The following is an 18,517-nucleotide window of genomic DNA, read 5'->3' on the forward strand; positions in this document are numbered from 1 at the left end:
TCGCACACGCACGGTCGAGGACGAGATCGAAGGAACTACGCGGACGAGCAGATGCGACGTTGCGCGTTGAGCCGTTCGAGCACCACGGCGTGCCTTGGTTCGGCTGGAGCTGGACGGAGCACGGCGACGACCATGGCGGTGACACGGTCGCCACGCAAATCGCCTCGGGCGATTAGGGTTTCGCGAGCGAGAGAGGACGAGAGAGAGAGTGAGCTGAGGTGGGCCGAGGGATTCGGTGCCACCGAACCGTTTTGGACTGGCTCAATAGAGTAGGGGTATTTTTGTCCTTTTGTTTTTACAAATAACTTATGAATTCTACCCAATAAAAATAAATGTAAAATACCTCTAAAAATCCAAGAAAAATAGGATTAATGAATACCAAATTATTCTTTTAAAAAATAAAATAATAAATGGAATTTGCTATACAATTTCAAATTTTGAAATTTTTGAATTCGAATTTTAATTGCAATTTTCCTTGGATTTAAAAATCAATGAAAATTCAAAAATGAATTCCAATAATTTCAAAGGGAATTCTATTATTCCAAGTCATTTCTTTTAAAGATTAAGATTTTCCAAAAAGGGAAATATCTTAATAATTCAAAATTCATGAATAATTCCAAAATGAGGAAAACCCTATTTTCAAATTCCTTATTTGAAATAAGTATATTCCAAAGGAAAATATCAACTATCTTTAAATTATTTTCTTACTAGAAAATAAAACCATGTTAAAATACTTAAAGAATTATAAAGTACCGCCAAAGGCACCAATAATTAATTCAACTCTAACTCTTAATAGGGTAAGGGATTCAACATGAAATAATACATCCATCCATGCATCATTTGGATCTTATAACATTATCTTTACCGGACAATGATGCTTCTTTACAGAACCCGAGGTTCAGGTTCAATCCAACACATCGAACTGCATTAGAGCATCTCCAACAGGCGCGCTAAAACAGCCGCGCGGAAAAAAAACTACTGATTTGGCGCGCGCGGGCGCTCGCGCGCAGCTTCAGCGGACGCGGGAAAAAAGCGCGCGCGCTAAAAACTTTGCCGCGCGTCCGTGTTTGCGCTATCCCGCGCGGGAGAATTGCCGCGTACGCTGCCGCGCGCGCTATAAACGCGACACGCGCGAGCGCGCCAACAGACTGAACTTTCCACGCGTCTCTCCCTCTCTTCCTCTCTCCCGCCGACGCTCCGCCTCTGCGCCGACGACACCTCTCCCCCTCTCCCGCCGACGCTTCGCCTCGTCGCCGCCGACGATGCCTCCGCGCCGCCGCCCCGCCTCCGGCTACCACGGCATTCAGGCGCGGTCGAGCGGCCGGTTCGACGCGGAGATCCGCTCCGGCGACGAGCGGATCCGCCTCGGTACCTACGACACGGCGCACGAGGCGGCGCGGGCGTACGACGCCGTCGCTTGGCGTCTCGGCCGCTCCCGGCGGTCGATGAATTTCCACGATGTGTACACGCGGGAGCAAGCGGAGATGCTCGTGCCGCCGCCGCCCGTCATCACGCAGGAGCAGCAGCGCCGGCAACGGAAGTTGGAGCAGTGCCTCCTCATCGCGGAGCGCGACGAGGCGATGCGCCTCGAGTGGGCGCGCCGCTTCCCCGAAGACGTCACCGCGACGGAGGCCTTCTACACGCAGAAGGAGGAGGAGAAGGCAGCGGAGAAGGCGAAGAAGAAAGCTTCGCGCGAGAAGCGCCGCGCCGAGGCCGCGGCGAGGAAGGCGGCGAGGAAGGAGGAGGAAAAGAAGAAGGGCGCAGGGCCGTCGACGATCGTCCTCTCCTCCTCCTCCTCCTTCGAGTGGATGACGACGCCGGTGTCGGAGACGACTCCGAGCACCCACTCGTCGGACTTCGATTGGGACTCCTCCGAGTAGCTTTAGATTTGCATTTTTGTCCTCTATGTCGCGCTGTATCGTTGAACTTTTTAATTATATTCGTATCTTCGATCACATTTCCATTGTTCGTTTGATTATTTTTGAAAAAAACGGTCGAAACGCGCTACAAAATACAGCCTCCGGCGGAGGTGTTTTTTTCCCGCACCAACGCGCGCTGCAAAATACAGCCTCCGGCGGGGGAAAATTCGGTATCACGCGCGCCAGCGGTTTGCAGCGCGCCGAAACGGAGGTTTAGCGCGCCGCGTTTTAGCGCGCCTGTTGGAGATGCTCTTAGCTCGCAGTCACTAGACAAGTTCACTCTTGCTCATGTCACCTTGATTATTTTATATCAATTTACCGCAAAAGTACTATACTTATCATTCCTGCATTGAAAAGCAAATGTTACTTTTCCAATTATGAATATGACTATGTGGTGGGCAATGGAACCATAGTATGTGTTCATATGGTGGAGGTTCCATTGCAAGGGTTCTATAAATCTAGGACTAATCACCAATGGTGTCTAGTGATTCTAGCGCCGTACAATTCGCGTTAACCATAAGATCTATAATGGCTCTGGGGAAGTCAGATGTATCTTTTCCCTCTTGCATATCAACGGACTTGATGGAGCCTGGCTGGGTGTTGGGGATAACACTGCAGTAGGTTGGGAAATCCTTTAAAATCCCCATCCGTGTGGATGAGAGGCTCTATCGTCTATGAGGGATTGTCCGTAGTACACCAGGGGTAAAACCGTATGATCGGGAGATGTCTACCGGGGGTGTACGGATGGACAAAAGGGTGGGTATGCAAGGTCGCGGAGAATGCAGTGATTGGCTTGGATCTTACACCTGGCCCCACACCAAGGATGTGTGGACGAGAAACGCGTCTCGGTTGGTATCAATGATAAGTTCTCTTATGGGAAAAATAACGCACCTCTGCAAAGGGTATCAAACTATGGCAGCCACTCCTTGTTCCGGGAAGGGAACTACGAACGTGGGAGGAAAGGAACTCCACGAAGTTCTGTTCAACCTGTGAAGACTGGCAGGCATAGTTTTCTGAATAAAATAAACCTTTTGAAGAAATGTTTGCGAAACATGCATTGACCTGAGATTTTCTGATCAATGGTCGTAGCTAGTGCATCAAACACATTTTCCCTTTTGAGCTTGCTGAGTACCTTTGTACTCACTTTCTTTCGACACCCTTACTAGACTGTGAGAATGAAGTGGAGGCCACTGACGTAGCACCGGAAGGCGACTACGAGCTGGTCTATGAAGAACCTGATCTGTCCGGAGGAGTAGAAGGCGTGGACTATGGGATAGTCTACGGGCCCGACAACAATGAGGCGGAGGAGTAGTGTCACACCCTAATGTCATATAGTCGAGCAGCGTAGAAGCTTACCTAAATAAGTTGTTGAGCTCAGTTTACTATTTATGTTGGTTTGTAATGAAACTTAAGTAGTATCTTAGGGCGTTCTCATCAGACCTGTGAGAATACCAACTTGTTAAGTATGTGATTGTAATATAATCTCGAGTGTTATGGCCTGCAATGTTTCTGTTGTACCACTCTGAGGGTTGTGATATTTGTGAAGAAGTCCCTTCATGAAGATCATATCAACGACTTGTATACTACAAAATGCAGTGGTATGCTGGGTCACCGCATGAAGTATCTTAATTACGCCCACATTAATTGATCACGGCTATCAACACACTTATTATCTATTCATTGTCTTTCAAGAATATTCGTCTAGTAGTAGCGAGTCCATGCCAAGACTTGAGAAGTGATACCTTTGGATCTTTTGATAGTTTCCAAACAAGAGTCATGAATGACCCTTTTAACAAAATTTGCAACACTCCAGGGGATAGTAGTACACACGGGTAGCAAACTACCAGTGCATTCAACTCATAGAAGAAATTGGGATTTATACCTCGAATCGTTCATAAGCCATAGGAGTTTCTAGCGTCCCCAGAGTGTGCAACACAGTTTGTAGACAAGCTTAAAGCATTATCATACTTATATTCACAACATTACACCTTGACATGCTCTTAGCTACAACTAGGTTTCAATTCTATCAGAAAACTCCTATCAAGAGTGCTATCAAGTCTATCCCAAGATCTATGGAGTTAAGTATCTTCAAAGTTAAACTCTTAAGACAATCGGTCATCATACAAGTCATAATTTTAGACTTTTTCTTGTTGTGCTTGTTTGGCAATATTATTTCCAAGGAAAGAGTTAGTTAACTAAATGAACTAGAGTAAGAGCGCTCACAATTAATTGAACATACAGATAAAAAATCTACTCCAATTGCTTCAAATCACTCTCACTAACACCATATCTTAACAAGTCTATTGACTAGCATAAACAATTTCAAACTTCTAAAGTGGGATACACATGACATGCCTATTGTAGGCGACTTCATATTTCTCTTCCTTATGATGTGTTCCTTCAAAACTCTTGGTAAATTTCTCTCGTTAATAATATCAAAGCAAAGAGGCAATTGCAAATCAGCTATCTCAAGAACAATGATAAAAGGACTTTTTTGTATTTTTGTGAATTGAGATTGAGAGGGAAAAAGAAAAATATTGGCGACAAAGTAAGGAACTAAAAACAAACGAATAAAAAGGAAAACGAACTAAAAATGGAAAACAAATAAAAAGAAAAGTGTTGTAACATACCAACACGAGTGTTTTAAAGCTCTTTCAAAGGACTGGAGTACAAATTTATTAAACACAAATAAAAATCTTGAGGAACACATCCCCAAGCATAGGCTTTTGCAAGCCCTCTTATTGAGCTCATTGTGGTGGAGGATAATTCCCAAAGTTCTATTGGCCACTCCAATGAGTGAACTGGGAATTGAGACCGGTGGTGTTGTCTCGAAGGTTGATGTCGAGGTTGCTCAGGTTCTCAATGCTTTCTTCGAGCGCGTACAAGTCCTGATAGGTGGTGAAGTCGTTCAGTGGCTGCTGCTCCTGTTCTGGTCCTGCATGTTCTTGTTCAACTTGCTCTTCTCCTTCAGGTTCATTTTGTTGTTGTGGTAGATTTGCCTCAACCTATACATCATAATTCAAACGCCTATCCCCGAGAGAGAATAGACCATTAGACAGAGGGGCGGCGATCAAGTGATCAACTCCAGGTATGTTGAAGTAAAATCTACCATCTATGTTTCTAATCATACCACATGCATTCAGAGTAGTAAAACCATAACGGCGAGGGCCTTCCAATGCTCGTAAATTACTTACATTGATGTTAAGTCCTCTTGCCAAGATGGTGATGACTACTCCTCCACATATGGGGCCCCGAGCTTCAAGTGCTTGGTGGTTCAGGTAGAGGATGAGAAGGGCGCCCAAGTTTGGACGGATGTTGTCGTCTGGGAACACAGCCTTTGCGAGGATCATCATGTCCTCTTCATTGAGTCTTGTGAAATCACCACATGCCTGCAAGGTGTTAGCAATAGCATAGTACAAATAGCAAATAGCACGACACTCAATACAATTCCCCTGGGGGAGTGTGCTAGATACGCTCATCCTATTAAAATATCTGCTAGGAGATGGATTCAGAGTAAAGCATGCATAGTGTTTGGCGGTGGTGCTATTCTCAAAGCCAAAGGAGTTGCACCACTCATCTAGAGTCAGCTCATACTCACGGTTCATCAAACGAAATGATATCCAGTCGACTCCGGGTTGATTTTCCTCAGACTTGTGGTACTGTCCCACAGTATGCTCCAGGGTGCTGAGGAACTCGAGTGTCAAGCGGTGATAGGTGGAGGCCTCCTGAAAAACAAAGTCCAGCAAACCAACATTGTTGCAAATTGTATTGAAATCATGGTGTAGGCCTAGTTGGTTCAGAATATGGGGGCATGCCCATTTTGTCGACTTGATCCCGCGTTCGTTGAGACGGTTGAAACGGTTGAGATGACATCGGTCATCGAAATTAATACCGCGCGAAGCGAGGGTGTCCTCGACCGGTAGTGCAGCATGTGTAGCCATGGCGTGCGAGCGGCTCTTTGTGTTCATCTAAAAAGTAATTAGGAGTTAAGTATCTTAAGCATAAATTAAAAACTTTAGCAAATAAATCTGATCCGATAGAAATAGACATATGATCATCCTCTATACATCTTATAAAAGAATTTCCTCTAATTTCAAAGTCTAGCATGCTCATTAGGGTGATGAAGTTCATAATATAGCCTAAGTCTAGGTTGATAATGACAAAAGCTAGAGCATGGATTCACGGATAAAAAGTTGGAGATCAGAGGAGAAACGTACCATATTTCGATGGAGTGCGAGGAGTCAAATAAAAAATGAACAAATTTGGAGATCCAAAGGAGTGTGTTTTGAGTTTGGAGGAGGAAGAGAGAGAGAGGATATGAAATTTTGATTAGGTTTACCTCTTCCCTTCATATTAGTCGTTTCTGACGCGCGGTACGGGCGCATCCCACTCGTACCAGCTGCAGCTGCCTTTGGTTAAGGCGGTCGACTCGGTACGGTCGTATCCCCTGTACCGATGGTCGCGAAAGTTATTGGTTCCTTACCGAAAATTTGGAGTTTCGTCAACTAAGTGGAACGATCGGGCAGTACGATCTGCTCTTCCCGTACCGATGGTCGCGAAAGTTACTGGTTTTCTTCAACAAAACTTCCAATTTTCTTCCTCGGGATGAAGATGTGGTACGGGCGCGTGTTAAGGGCGGATCCCACCGTACCGTTGGTCGCTAAAGTTACTGGAACTTGCGACACTTATAATTTTTTGTGCATTCCTTCACATGCCCTTATACAACATCATTACCTATAAAATAACTAAGGAAAAACAGCATTATATATAATTTGAAGAATGCTCGACTGTTAGTGTAAAATCGAAAGGAATTGTTATTTATTTCTTCTCCTCTTTTCAAATCATCTCATGAACATTCTTTATTAAAAATAAATAACAAATAAAATATTAAACTAAACAAAAACTAGATAGAAAAATTTATTAAATATGGGTTGTCTACCATAAAACACTACTAGTTAAGATCAATTAGTTGACCAAGATAGTGATCACATAGTAGTATGGGACTTGGGACACGCACGCCGCGCCGCTTACCGACTCGTCGTCAATGATTCTTCTTACATTCCGCCGGCAATGAAAAAATGCTTCTTACATTCTTCTCAGTAATTGCTCTTTGTGTACCCTTTGCCCGAATTTACTCCATGCTCGTACTACGTGTTGGCAGCCCGCGATGGATCGAAATTACTCGTGCACAGTTCGTTGTCGTGGGCGGGCGGGCATGCATGCACGGAGTCAGAACTCGCTGCACCATCTTTTTGTATCCACATAAATACTTTTTTTTAGAACACAGTAGAATGTAGATGCTTACAAACACGCACGTACAAACACCCCTATGAATGCACGCACGCACACCCTACCCCTATGAGTACCTCCGAGGGACTTAGCCGGCATATCTTGAGGTTGACGAAATCACCACTGGCGCCTCGCTATTGACGGGCACGTCACCTACCACTGAAAGCATAGCGCCGGTTAAATCCTGAAATAAATCCAGGTAAATGCAAACATCCATCTCAAGTCTAGGACTTGAACCTGGGTGGGCTGGTTCCCCCACAAGAAACCTAACCGCCAGAGCCAAGCTCTGTTTGCCCACAGAAATACTTCTACTATCAAATCACCAAGTTTAATACAAATTTACTCACTGGTACGTACGTAATCCCGTAAGCGCAACATCGTAGAGTAGGGTGTACAGTACATCGAGTGTACGACGCGTATAGGAGCACTAATGCACCATAGACATCAAGCGGTGCCCTATGGATCCTAGCGTAAAATCTTGATCCGTGGAGGGCGGGACGGAGCCAGGGTAGAGCATGTAGCAGGCCATGCATGGCGTACGGCTAAAGAGACACTGGTGGAAAAACATGCTTCGGGTGAGCCCCATAAGTCGCGATGCTGCAGGAACCGCGACTAATGGTACCTTTAGTCGCGGTTCGGGAGGAGAACCGTGACCAAAGGCCTGGGCCCAGGGCGCTCGGTGGCCAGCCGGTGCACGTGGGGGGTCTTTAGTCGCGGTTGGCCAGGCCAACCGCGACTAAAGGTGCCCGAAGGCCTTTAGTCGCGGTTGGCCAGGCCAACCGGGACTAAAGCCCCTCCCCTATATATACCCATCCAGCAGCCAACACTTAGCCATTTGGTGCCATTCTCTTCACAAGCTTCACAAGTGGGTGTTAGGTTTGCTTTTGGTTCCTCTTATGCACATAAGGTGTTTGATGAAATGCCCCAAGAGCATAAAACAAACATGATATGAAGTGTTGGAGCCACACTTGAGCTTTCTCATTTATTTTTTCCTCCTCGATCGCGGTTAGCAACTTGAACCTTTGATGTGTCGTTGATAAAATGTGCATGTGTGTGTAGTTCATTGTTTAATTTATATTGTTTGTAGCTAGTTAGTTTAACAAATGCATGATGGTTAATTATATATTTTATATTATAATAATGCAGATGAATCGACAATGGATGTACGGTAACCGACTCTCCGGCGAGTTCAGTGCGGGTTTGAAAGATTTCCTCGTAGTGGCTAATGCGAACAAGCAGGGGGGTTTTGTTATCTGTCCATGTGTTAACCGTAAGAATCGAAGAGTTACTCTTCCTCAAGAGATGTTCACATGCACCTGCTTCGGCACGGTTTCATGCCAAGCTATAATTGTTGGACCAAGCATGGAGAAAGAGGGGTTATAATGGAAGAAGATGAAGAAGGGGATGATTTCATCGATGAAAGCTATCTTGCTCATTTCGGTGATACTTTCATGGAGGATGCGAAGGTGAAGGGGAAGGTGAAGGGGAAGGTGAAGAAGAGGCACGTGATGATCCCGTTGATGATCTTGGTCGGACCATTGCTGATGCACGGAGACGCTGCGAAACCGAAAAAGAGAGGGAGAATTTGGATCGCATGTTAGAGGATCACGGGAAGGCGCTGTACCCGGATGCGATGATGGTCTGAAAAAGCTGGGCTGCACACTGGATTTGCTTTGAGATGGAAGGCACAGGCAGGTGTAGCTGACTCGGCATTTGAAAACTTGCTGAAAATGTTGAAGAATATGTTTCCAAAGAATAACGAGTTGCCCGCCACTACGTACGAAGCAAAGAAGGTTGTCTGCCCTCTAGGTTTAGAGGTTACGAAGATACATGCATGCATCAACGATCGCATCCTCTACCGCGGTGAATACGAGAATTTGAATGAATGCCCGGTAAGCACAGCATTGCGTTATAAGATCAGAGCCGATGACACTGGTGACGATGTTGAGGGCCAGAAACCCAGGAAGAGGGTTCCCGCCAAGGTGATGTGGTATGCTCCTATAAAACCACGGTTGAAACGTCTGTTCGGGAACAAAGAGCATGCCAAGTTGTTGCGATGGCACAAAGAGGACCGTAAGTCGGACGGGAGTTGAGACACCTGAGATGGAACGCAATGGAGAAAGATCGACAGAGAGTTCAAAGATTTTGCGGTGACGCAAGGAACATAAGATTTGGTCTAAGTACGGATGGCATGAATCCTTTTGGCGAGCAGAGCTCCAGCCATAGCACCTGGCCCGTGACTCTATGCATCTACAACCTTCCTCCTTGGTTGTGCATGAAGCGGAAGTTCATTATGATGCCGTGCTCATCCAAGGTCCGAAGCAACCCGGCAACGACATCGATGTGTACCTAAGGCCATTAGTTGATGAACTTTTACAGCTGTGGTGAAGACCTTGTGTCCGTGTGTGGGTTGATCACTTTGTAGAGGAATTTGACCTACTAGCGTTGCTTTTCTTAAAGATCATCGATTGGACTTCTCTTATTAACGTTTCGGGTCTGTCATATAAGGGATTCAATTCATGCACGCACTTGCTTACATGAGGCGAAAGTGTACATTTGCCAAATTGTAAGAAGAACGTGTACCTTGGGCATCGTCGATTTCTTAGAAAGGTCATCCAAGAAGAAAGAAAGGCAAGCATTACAACGGCAAGGCAGATCACCGACCCGAAGCTGCGGAACACTGCGGTGCTGAGGTATTTGATATGGTCAAGGATTTGAGAGTCATCTTTGGAAAGGGTCTGGCGGACAATCGGTTCGAAGGGAGCTGACGGGCATGTAGCCATGTGGAAGAAGAAATCTATATTCGGGAGCTAGAATATTGGGAAGTCCTAGAAGTCCGCTCGCAATCGACGTGATGCACGTTACGAAGAATATTTGCGTGAACATCCTAAGCTTCTTGGGCGTGTATGGGAAGTCAAATGATACAAAGGAAGCACGGCGGGACCAGCAAAGTTTGAAAGACCACGATGACCGGCATCCGGAACGGTTTCAAGGTCGTGCCAGCTACGCTCGACCAAAGAAGAGAAGGTCATCTTTTTTGAATGCCTGAGCGTATGAAGGTCCCGTCAGGATTCTCGTCCAATATAAAGGGAATAATCAACATGGCGGAGAAAAAGTTCCAAAACCTGAAGTCTCACGATCGCCACGTGATTATGACGCAATTGCTTCCGATTGCTTTGAGGGGGCTCCTGCCGAAAATGTTCGAGTAGCCATTGTGAAGCTATGTGCATTCCTCAATGCAATCTCTCGAAGGTAATCAATCCGGAAGTTCTACCACGGTTCTGAACGATGTGATCCAATGTCTTGTCGGTTTCGAGTTGGTGTTCCCGCCATCCTTCTTCAATATTATGACGCACCTCCTGGTTCACCTAGTCGATGAGATTTCCATTCTCGGTCTGTATTTCTACACAATATGTTCCCCTTCGAGAGGTTCATGGGAGTATTAAAGAAATATGTTCGTAACCGTGCTAGGCCGAAGGAAGCATCGCCAAGGGCTATGGAAATGAGGAGGTAATTGAGTTTTGTGTTGACTTTGTTCACGACCTTAAGCCGATTGGTCTTCCTCGATCGCGGCACGAGGGGAGACTAAGTGGAAAAGGCACGATCGGAAGGAAATCAATGATATGTATGGACGGCCATTCTCTGATCAAGCACACCACACGATTCGACCAATTCCAGCTTGGTGGCTCCGTACTTTGAGAAACACAAGAATATTTTACGCTCGGACAACCACAGGAAGCCTGAATCCTGGATTAGGAAGGCCCACATGGAGACTTTCGGCGGTTGGTTGAGAAAACATTTAATGAGTGACAATAAGGTTGTAGATCATTTGTACATGTTGGCCAAGACACCATCTTCGACTATAACGACTTTCCAAGGGTACGAGATAAATGGGAATACATTTTACACGATCGCCCAAGATAAAAAGAGCACCAACCAAAACAGTGGTGTCCGCTTTGATGCAAGAACCGAGAATGGGCAAAAGGTCACATATTATGGTTACATAGAGGAGATATGGGAACTTGACTATGGACCCTCCTTTAGGGTCCCTTTGTTCCGTGCAAATGGTTCAAGCTAACGGGAGGTGGGGTAAAGGTGGACCAGCAATACGGAATGACAATGGTGGATTTCAACAATCTTGGTTATCTTGACGAACCATTCGTCCTAGCGAAAGATGTCGCTCGGGTTTTCTATGTGAAGGACATGAGTAGCAAACCGAGGAAACGGAAAGATAAGAAAACGATCGGTACATCATGCGATGATCCAAAGCGCCACATTGTTCTTTCAGGGAAAAGAAACATCGTGGGAGTGGAGGACAAGACAGACATGTCAGAAGATTATAATATGTTTGCTGAAATTCCGCCCTTCAAAGTGAACACCGACCCAAGCATTAAGTTAAATGATGAGGATGCTCCATGGATACGGCACAATCGTAAGCAAGCGGGGACACAAGGGAAGAAATGATGTGTAATAATTTATTGTACCAAACTTTGTTGAATGAATCATGTGAATTATATTACCCGTGATGTGTTTGGTGTCCATTTTCGAATGATTCAATTGACTCGAGATAGCACTGATGATACATGAAATTTGGAGTGACTAAGTCATACTCCTGCATGCATACATGAAATTTGGAGTGACTAAGTCATACTCCTTCATACAGGAAATTTGGAGTGACTAAGTCATACTCCTGCATACATGAAATTTGGAGTGATTTAGTCATACTCCTGCCTAGGCGTATAATATGCATACTCGTAGTCTTCATAGCCGCCGCCGTTGTACTGGTAGTCGTCGCCTTCTAAGTTGCCGGCGTCGTCGTCGCTCTTGTCGTCGGCTGTCGTCGGGCGGCGCTCGTGGCTCGAATCGAGGGTAGCGCAGCGGGGGATATCGCCGGCCGTGATGTAGTCCATGACGCTCTGCAGAGTCCGGCCGTACCACCATAGCCGACGGCCGGCCTCGTGGAAGTTTCCGGAGGCGGACCGTCCTCCTCATACAGCGAGCGCCCTCTCACGCCGATTGATGAAGAAGGCGTCCCAAGTATGCTGGTTATCGGGATGCCAACGGGGATTCATCCGCTGCTCCGGCGTGAGGTCGAGGTAGTAGTGGTTCGTGATGGCCGCCGGCGCGCGGTACTCGAGGGACGGGAGGGACCGGCACGCCGCCGGCGCTTAGGCTCCGGCGGCGAGGACGCGGTAGCCGGAGGGCAAGGGTAGTTCGAGGCGCAAAGCTCCTCCAACTGCTGGTAGGTTAGAGTGGGTGCGGTGGAAGCCATGAGAGAGTGATGAGAGATTGTAGAGAGGTGATGCTGGCCAAGGCGGGCTACCTATATGTAGTGACAAATGGCGGGAAAAATGGGAGCGGGAAGACAGAGGCGGGAAGAAAGAGGCGGGAGAAAGTGTCGGGAAGAATTTGGAGGGAAAATATTGGCGGGAAGAAAGAGGACGGAAGAAATTGGCTGGAAACAATTGGAGGGAAGAAAGAGGCGGGAAGACAGGGAAGATTTGGCGGGAAGACGATGAGGGTAGAGGGTGTCGGCGGAAAGAGGCGGGAAGAGGGGGCCAACGAACTTTTGAATTGAATTAGTTTTATTTTTATGAATTTTTGATAATTTGTATTTTTAAAATTTTGAATTGAATTAGTTTTATTTTTCTGAATTTTTTGATATATTATTTGTATTTTTAAGATTTTGAATTGAATTAGTTTTATTTTTATGAATTTTTTGATATATTATTTGTAATTTTAAGATTTTGAATTGAATTAGTTTTATTTTTATGAATTTTTTGATATATTATATGGATTTTAAACATTTTGAATTGAATTATTTTTATTTTTATTAGTTTTTTGATATATTATTTGTATTTTTAACATATTGAAATGAATTAGTTTTATTTGAATTAGTTTTATTTTTCTGAAATTTTTTGATATATTATTTGTATTTTTAAGATTTTGAATTGCATTAGTTTTTTTTTCTGATTTTTTTGATATATTATTTGTATTTTTAAAATTTTGAATTGAATTAGTTTTATTTTTCTCATTTTTTTGATATATTATATGTATTATATGATTTTCAAAAAAGAAAAGTATTTTCAAAAAAGAGCTTTAGTCGCGGTTGGCTGGCCAACCGCGACTAAAGGTCCTTGCGCGCGGAAAATAAAAACCGGCGAAAATACCTTTAGTCGCGGTTGGGGTCCCCAACCGCGACTAAAGGTACCCCTTTAGTCGCGGTTGGCGACCCCAACCGCGACTAAAGGGGGGTCCCTATATATTCCCGCGGCGCGAACCGCCGCGCCACAGTTTCTTCTTCCTCCGCCCGAGCGCTGATTCGAGACGCCGTCGCCGTCGTCATCGTCTCCGCGCCGCCCTCGTCGTCTCCACGCCGCGTCGCCGGCGTCATCGTCTCGCGCCGTCGCCGCCATCGCCGGCTCCTCCATCTTCTCTTCTCGCCACGCCCGTAAGGATCCAATCCAAAACGTACCGCCGCCGCCCGTGCCGCGCGCATCGCCGCGCAGCCCGCGCCACGAGAGGAAGGCGGCGCCGCAAGACGAGAGGAAGGCGCCGCACGAGAGGAAGGGGGCGGCGCCGCGAGAAATGGTCCGGCGCGCCGCCGGAGAGAGAGGCGCGCAAGCCAAGATAAGGCGCCGCGCGCGCGGCGCACCCCCGGCCAATTTTTTTTTCTTTTTTTTTTAGTTTTAGTTCTTGTTAATTTCGAAATTAAAATTAACTAAAATTTGACTTAAAAAAAACTAAAAATTGAGACTTAAAAAACTAAAAGAAGACTTAAAATTTGAGACTTAAAAATTTGAGACTTAAAATTTGAGACTTAAAATTTGAGACTTAAAATTAACTAAATTGAGACTTAAAAAAACTAAAAATTGAGACTTAAAATTTGAGACTTAAAATTTGAGACTTAAAAATTTGAGACTTAAAATTTGAGACTTAAAATTTGAGACTTAAAATTAACTAAATTGAGACTTAAAAAAACTAAAAGAATAACTACAATTTGACTTAAAAAACAAATAATTGAGACTTAAAATTTTGTGTCAAAAAGAACTACAATTTACTTAAAAAAATTGTGTAAAAAAAGAACTAAAATTTGACTTAAAAAAACTAACGCGCGCGCCGTCGTCCTTCCCCACCGGCGCCGGCGCCGCCTCGCGCACGCCACACAGACAGGGGGAGAGGGAGGCCGGCGGCGCGCGCCACACACGCACACATGCAATAGCTAGGGCGGCGCCCGCCGGCGCACCCCCGGCCCCTCCAATCTCTCCCGGCGCACACACGCGCTCTTCTGCGACACCCTCTCCCACCCCTTCTAGCTCGCCGGCCCCCTCCTTTTGGCACCGCCCTTTCGCCACCGCCACCGCCCCCCTTCTTCACTTAATTAATTTGTTTTTACTACATGTTTTCAGGACTGACATATGGCGGACGATAGAGCTGACCCGATTCTGGACAACTATGATCCGGACGCTGAAGACCATATGTTCGGCATCATAAAAGGCGATATTCCATATGTGCCGACCGGAGAAGAAGAAGATGATATCTCTTCTTATCTGAACCTTGAGTGTGAAGATGAAGGGCGCCGTCGACAGCGAGATGATGCCGAAGAAACGTCGATAAACGACGATCTTCAATTGGAAGTAGCAACCACCTCCGGCGCCGAGGTATATATATATACATATTGAGCGTCTGGTGATACAACTAACTGATTTGAATAAATGTGTGTGTACTAACGCGCGCGACTCTCTTTCTTATTTTAGCCCTCGGCCGGATCGTCGAAAAAATCGAGTACGTCGTCAAAGCGTGGCGCAACCAAGACGATGAAAGCAGGAGAAATATGCACCATCGATGTTGTCGACGAAGAAACCGGCAGGCCGCTGGAGCCCAGCAAGAACGCCACCAAGTTTGTCAGCCAATGCGGAGCCGTTGTTAGAGACAACGTCTCGATCACCCGCCAGGAGTGGAATGAGCCAAAGAAGGCACGTGTTGGTTTCACTTTTGTCGATAAGAGAAAAAAAAGATTGCTTCAACAAGCTTATGGAACATTTCGTTCTACCTCCGGAATACCGCAAATACGATGAGGAGGGTAACAAGATTGCGGAAAACAAGAAGAGGCGCGAGCTAGTCAAACAGTTCGCTCTTTCTAGGATGGCCAACGCATTCCGGAAATACAAGCAAAATCTAGCCCATGACTTTGTCAACCAGGGCAAGACTCCGGATTTCAAAGGACAATATGAGAAACTGCAACATGATTGGCCAGAATTTGTGAAGCAAAAGAAATCGGAGCAGTTCCTTGAACTATCAAAAAAAAATAAGGAAAATGCGGCCAAGAAGGAGTACAATCATAAAATGGGGCCAGGAGGGTATCGCTTTTGGCAGCCTAAGTGGGAGAAGATGGAGAACGAGCTGAGGGCGCGAGGAATCCGTCCAGGTACGGAGGGATGGGACCCAAGGGCCAAAAGCTGGTGGTACGGGCATGGGGGATCGCTGAACCCGGAGACGGGGAGTGTGTTTATCGGGGCAAAATAATTACACCCACCCAAAAGCTTATTGAGGCAATGAGGGAGGCTCAAGAGGGGAGGATCAGGTTCAACAGAGAGAACGACGCCACGACAAAAGCCCTCGGGAATCCCGAACACGGAGGACGTATACGAGGCATGGGGCCCATTCCGTGGAAAATAGGGTTCCCCGGAACGATGACCCGTACGGTTACGTGCCGTAAGAGAAAGATGGATCGGGATGCAGATGTTGTGGCGAAGTTGGTAACGGAAATGGATGTGATGAAGAAAACCGTGAGTGTACTAGTCGCCGAAAGAGATGCAGCTCGGGCGCAGCATGCTGAAGATCATCCAATGGATCTCGGAAGCCAGCAGCGGAGAAGAAGCAGCGTGGCTTCCACGGAGGCCTCACCGGCTGGTGCACCGACGATCGAAATTACTGCACCGGAGCCTCTGGTGGTCGAAATTACTGCACCGGAGCCTCCTCGCTACCCCGTGGACGATATAAAGGAGATGAAAGCATGTCATATGTATTATCCTATCGGGAACATGTCCATGAAGGTAGCCATCGGCAGTGCTTTGCCACCTGGAGCACTCCACCACAACAACCCCATTCAAGATGGCTATGCTCGTGTGACGGTGGAGGAGATAGTCCAAGGGTTTGAGGACCTGGACATTGACATTGCTACACCTGAAGGGGTGAAAAGACTTGGAGATGTCAAGCGCCAGTTCATTCTATGGCAGAAGAAGTTTATCAAGTTTCCAGGCGAGGCGCCAACAAGTCCACCCCCCTACGGTGGTGGTGGTGGCGGTGGCGGTGGCGGTGGCGGTGACGGTGGCGGTGGCGGCGGTGGTGGTGGTGTTTCACCTAATACACCTCCTTCACGTCAGCCGACGCCGCCCCCCAGTCCTCGTCCGGCGGGTAAGCAGACGCCGCCCCCTAGTCCTCGTCCGGCGGGTGATCAGCAGACACCGCCCCCCAATCCACCTCCGGCGAAGAAGCAGAAGCAGTCCTGGGTTATTAACCCGGACCCTTATGTACCTAAGAAAACAAAGATACCAGAGCCATCACTGAAGCCTCTCATCCCGAGGCCTTGGGAACTTAGTGTCGAGGAAAATGCAGCGGCCGTGGCTGCTCCGCATGAGTAATGGAAGGAGGAGTGCAAGAAGAAAAGAGAGGGCGAGCCCAAGCCGTATATTCTCGACAAGCAAAAGCAGTGGGCTAAGTCATTTTTGAACACACCGTCCCAAGCCGCGAAGAATCTGCCTGACGACTATTTACGTGAACTTCGTAGGCAAGCACTCGCGTTCAAGAGGAACCAAGAGTTGGCGGAGAAGAAATCCTTGGAGGACGAGGCCGATTCAAAATTAGAAAAGGGGAAAGAAGTTGCCCAGCTCGGGGAACAAAGTAAACAATCGATCGCCCCGCTCATAGTGCAAGCCGCCGATCCGGATGCCCCCGATATCATAGCAGGCTGGCAAAGACATGGATTGGATGTAACGAGTGCCGAGAACAAGCGGCCGAGTTAGGTATCACTCTTCGTGCCTTTGCTAGGCCTTGATGAGGTGCCAATGAAGGACGTAGTATTTACATATGTGAAGAATGGCCCTCTCGTCGAGCCTGCGCAGGAAGAGGATCTACCTCGACAAATGAAAGGTCTGCTAAATTGGTACAAGGGTTACATAAAACATAAAAACGCCAAAGAGTATATCTATGCGGAAGTTAGATATGAGCATCACTTCAAACATTACTGGGTACAAATTCATCTGAGTGAATTGTTCCAGCTGTTCAATCTGCGCGACCTCGACAAATCTATCATCGGTTGCTACGTTACGTAAGTGATTTATTAATTTCTACCCCATCTCGTTCATTGCCTGCCTTGTCCTAACTATCTTGTTGTGTACGCTATTATGCGAGAATGAAGAAGCGGGAAATGCGAATAAGGAACATCCATGATGTTGGGTTCATTGACCCACACATCGTTAATTCACATGTGTTAGAACACCACCCCGCCGACGTGGAGGATGACCTGTGGCGGTTTATTAGAAAACGACAGAAAAGTGATATTCTATTTCCTTACCATTTTGGGTGAGTGTTTCTGTCTCGAGCACATTCTCTTTTGTTTACTCCATGCATGGTATGTGGCTAATCGATGAGTTATGCATGACTGTGCATGTATCGTGTCCGCAGGTTCCACTGGATTCTTATGGTAATTAAAGTTCAGACCTCCTCAGTTCTCGTCCACGACTCTCTGAATATGGATCCGGCGCTTTGGGGCGACATGAGAAAAATGATGCAAAAGTAATTATTTTCATTCATTTGCGCTCTATATCGATCGGCCTATTTCGTTCATCATTTCCTAATATCAAGTAACTAATTAATAACTCTCTTGTTTATTTAATTTTCTTTGCCTCGTAGGGTTTGGAGACGGTTCGTAGATACCAAGGTCGGTGAATTCAAAAAAGAGCTACATTTTAAAATGGCAGTGCGGACGACTGGGGATAGGCAGCCACCGGGGACCAATCTATGTGGATACTATGTTTGTGAGAGGATCCGGAGATACTGCAATGAGCGGGACCAGACGTGTGAGAACAACATCCTGAGGAATAACCTCCGGAAGACGCTTAGTCCAGAAGCTCGCTTCCGACCACTTCAAGAGGAACTAGCTAGATGGTTGGCGAGGGAAGTCATCGATCCTAGAGGAGAACACTATTACGATGACGTAGAACTTTATATGCACCAGAATTTGTAACTAACTTGTTCAAAATTGTATATGGTCATCCGATATTGAATATATATTGTATATGGTCATC

At 46.4% G+C, this 18,517-nt stretch overlaps 1 protein-coding gene across 1 annotated transcript; it reads left to right on the forward strand.

The window, feature by feature from the left end:
• Positions 1 to 1,262: 1,262 nt before the first annotated feature.
• On the forward strand, positions 1,263 to 3,231 carry LOC127315898 (uncharacterized). The gene is made up of 2 exons (XM_051346339.1): positions 1,263 to 1,692; positions 3,086 to 3,231. Exons 1-2 carry the CDS (start codon positions 1,263 to 1,265, stop codon positions 3,229 to 3,231), a joined length of 576 nt encoding a protein of 191 aa, XP_051202299.1.
• The last annotated feature ends 15,286 nt before the right edge of the window (positions 3,232 to 18,517 follow it).

Source organism: Lolium perenne, chromosome 7, assembly GCF_019359855.2.
Source record: "Lolium perenne isolate Kyuss_39 chromosome 7, Kyuss_2.0, whole genome shotgun sequence".
Taxonomy (NCBI): domain Eukaryota; kingdom Viridiplantae; phylum Streptophyta; class Magnoliopsida; order Poales; family Poaceae; genus Lolium; species Lolium perenne.

Coding starts and splice junctions, on each gene's coding strand:
- LOC127315898 (XM_051346339.1), top strand. CDS start 1,263: ATGCCTCCGCGCCGCCGCCCCGCCTCCGGCTACCACGGCATTCAGGCG. Junction 1,693..3,085: donor GGCGAAGAAGAAAGCTTCGC/GCGAGAAGCGCC, acceptor CACCCTTACTAG/ACTGTGAGAATGAAGTGGAG.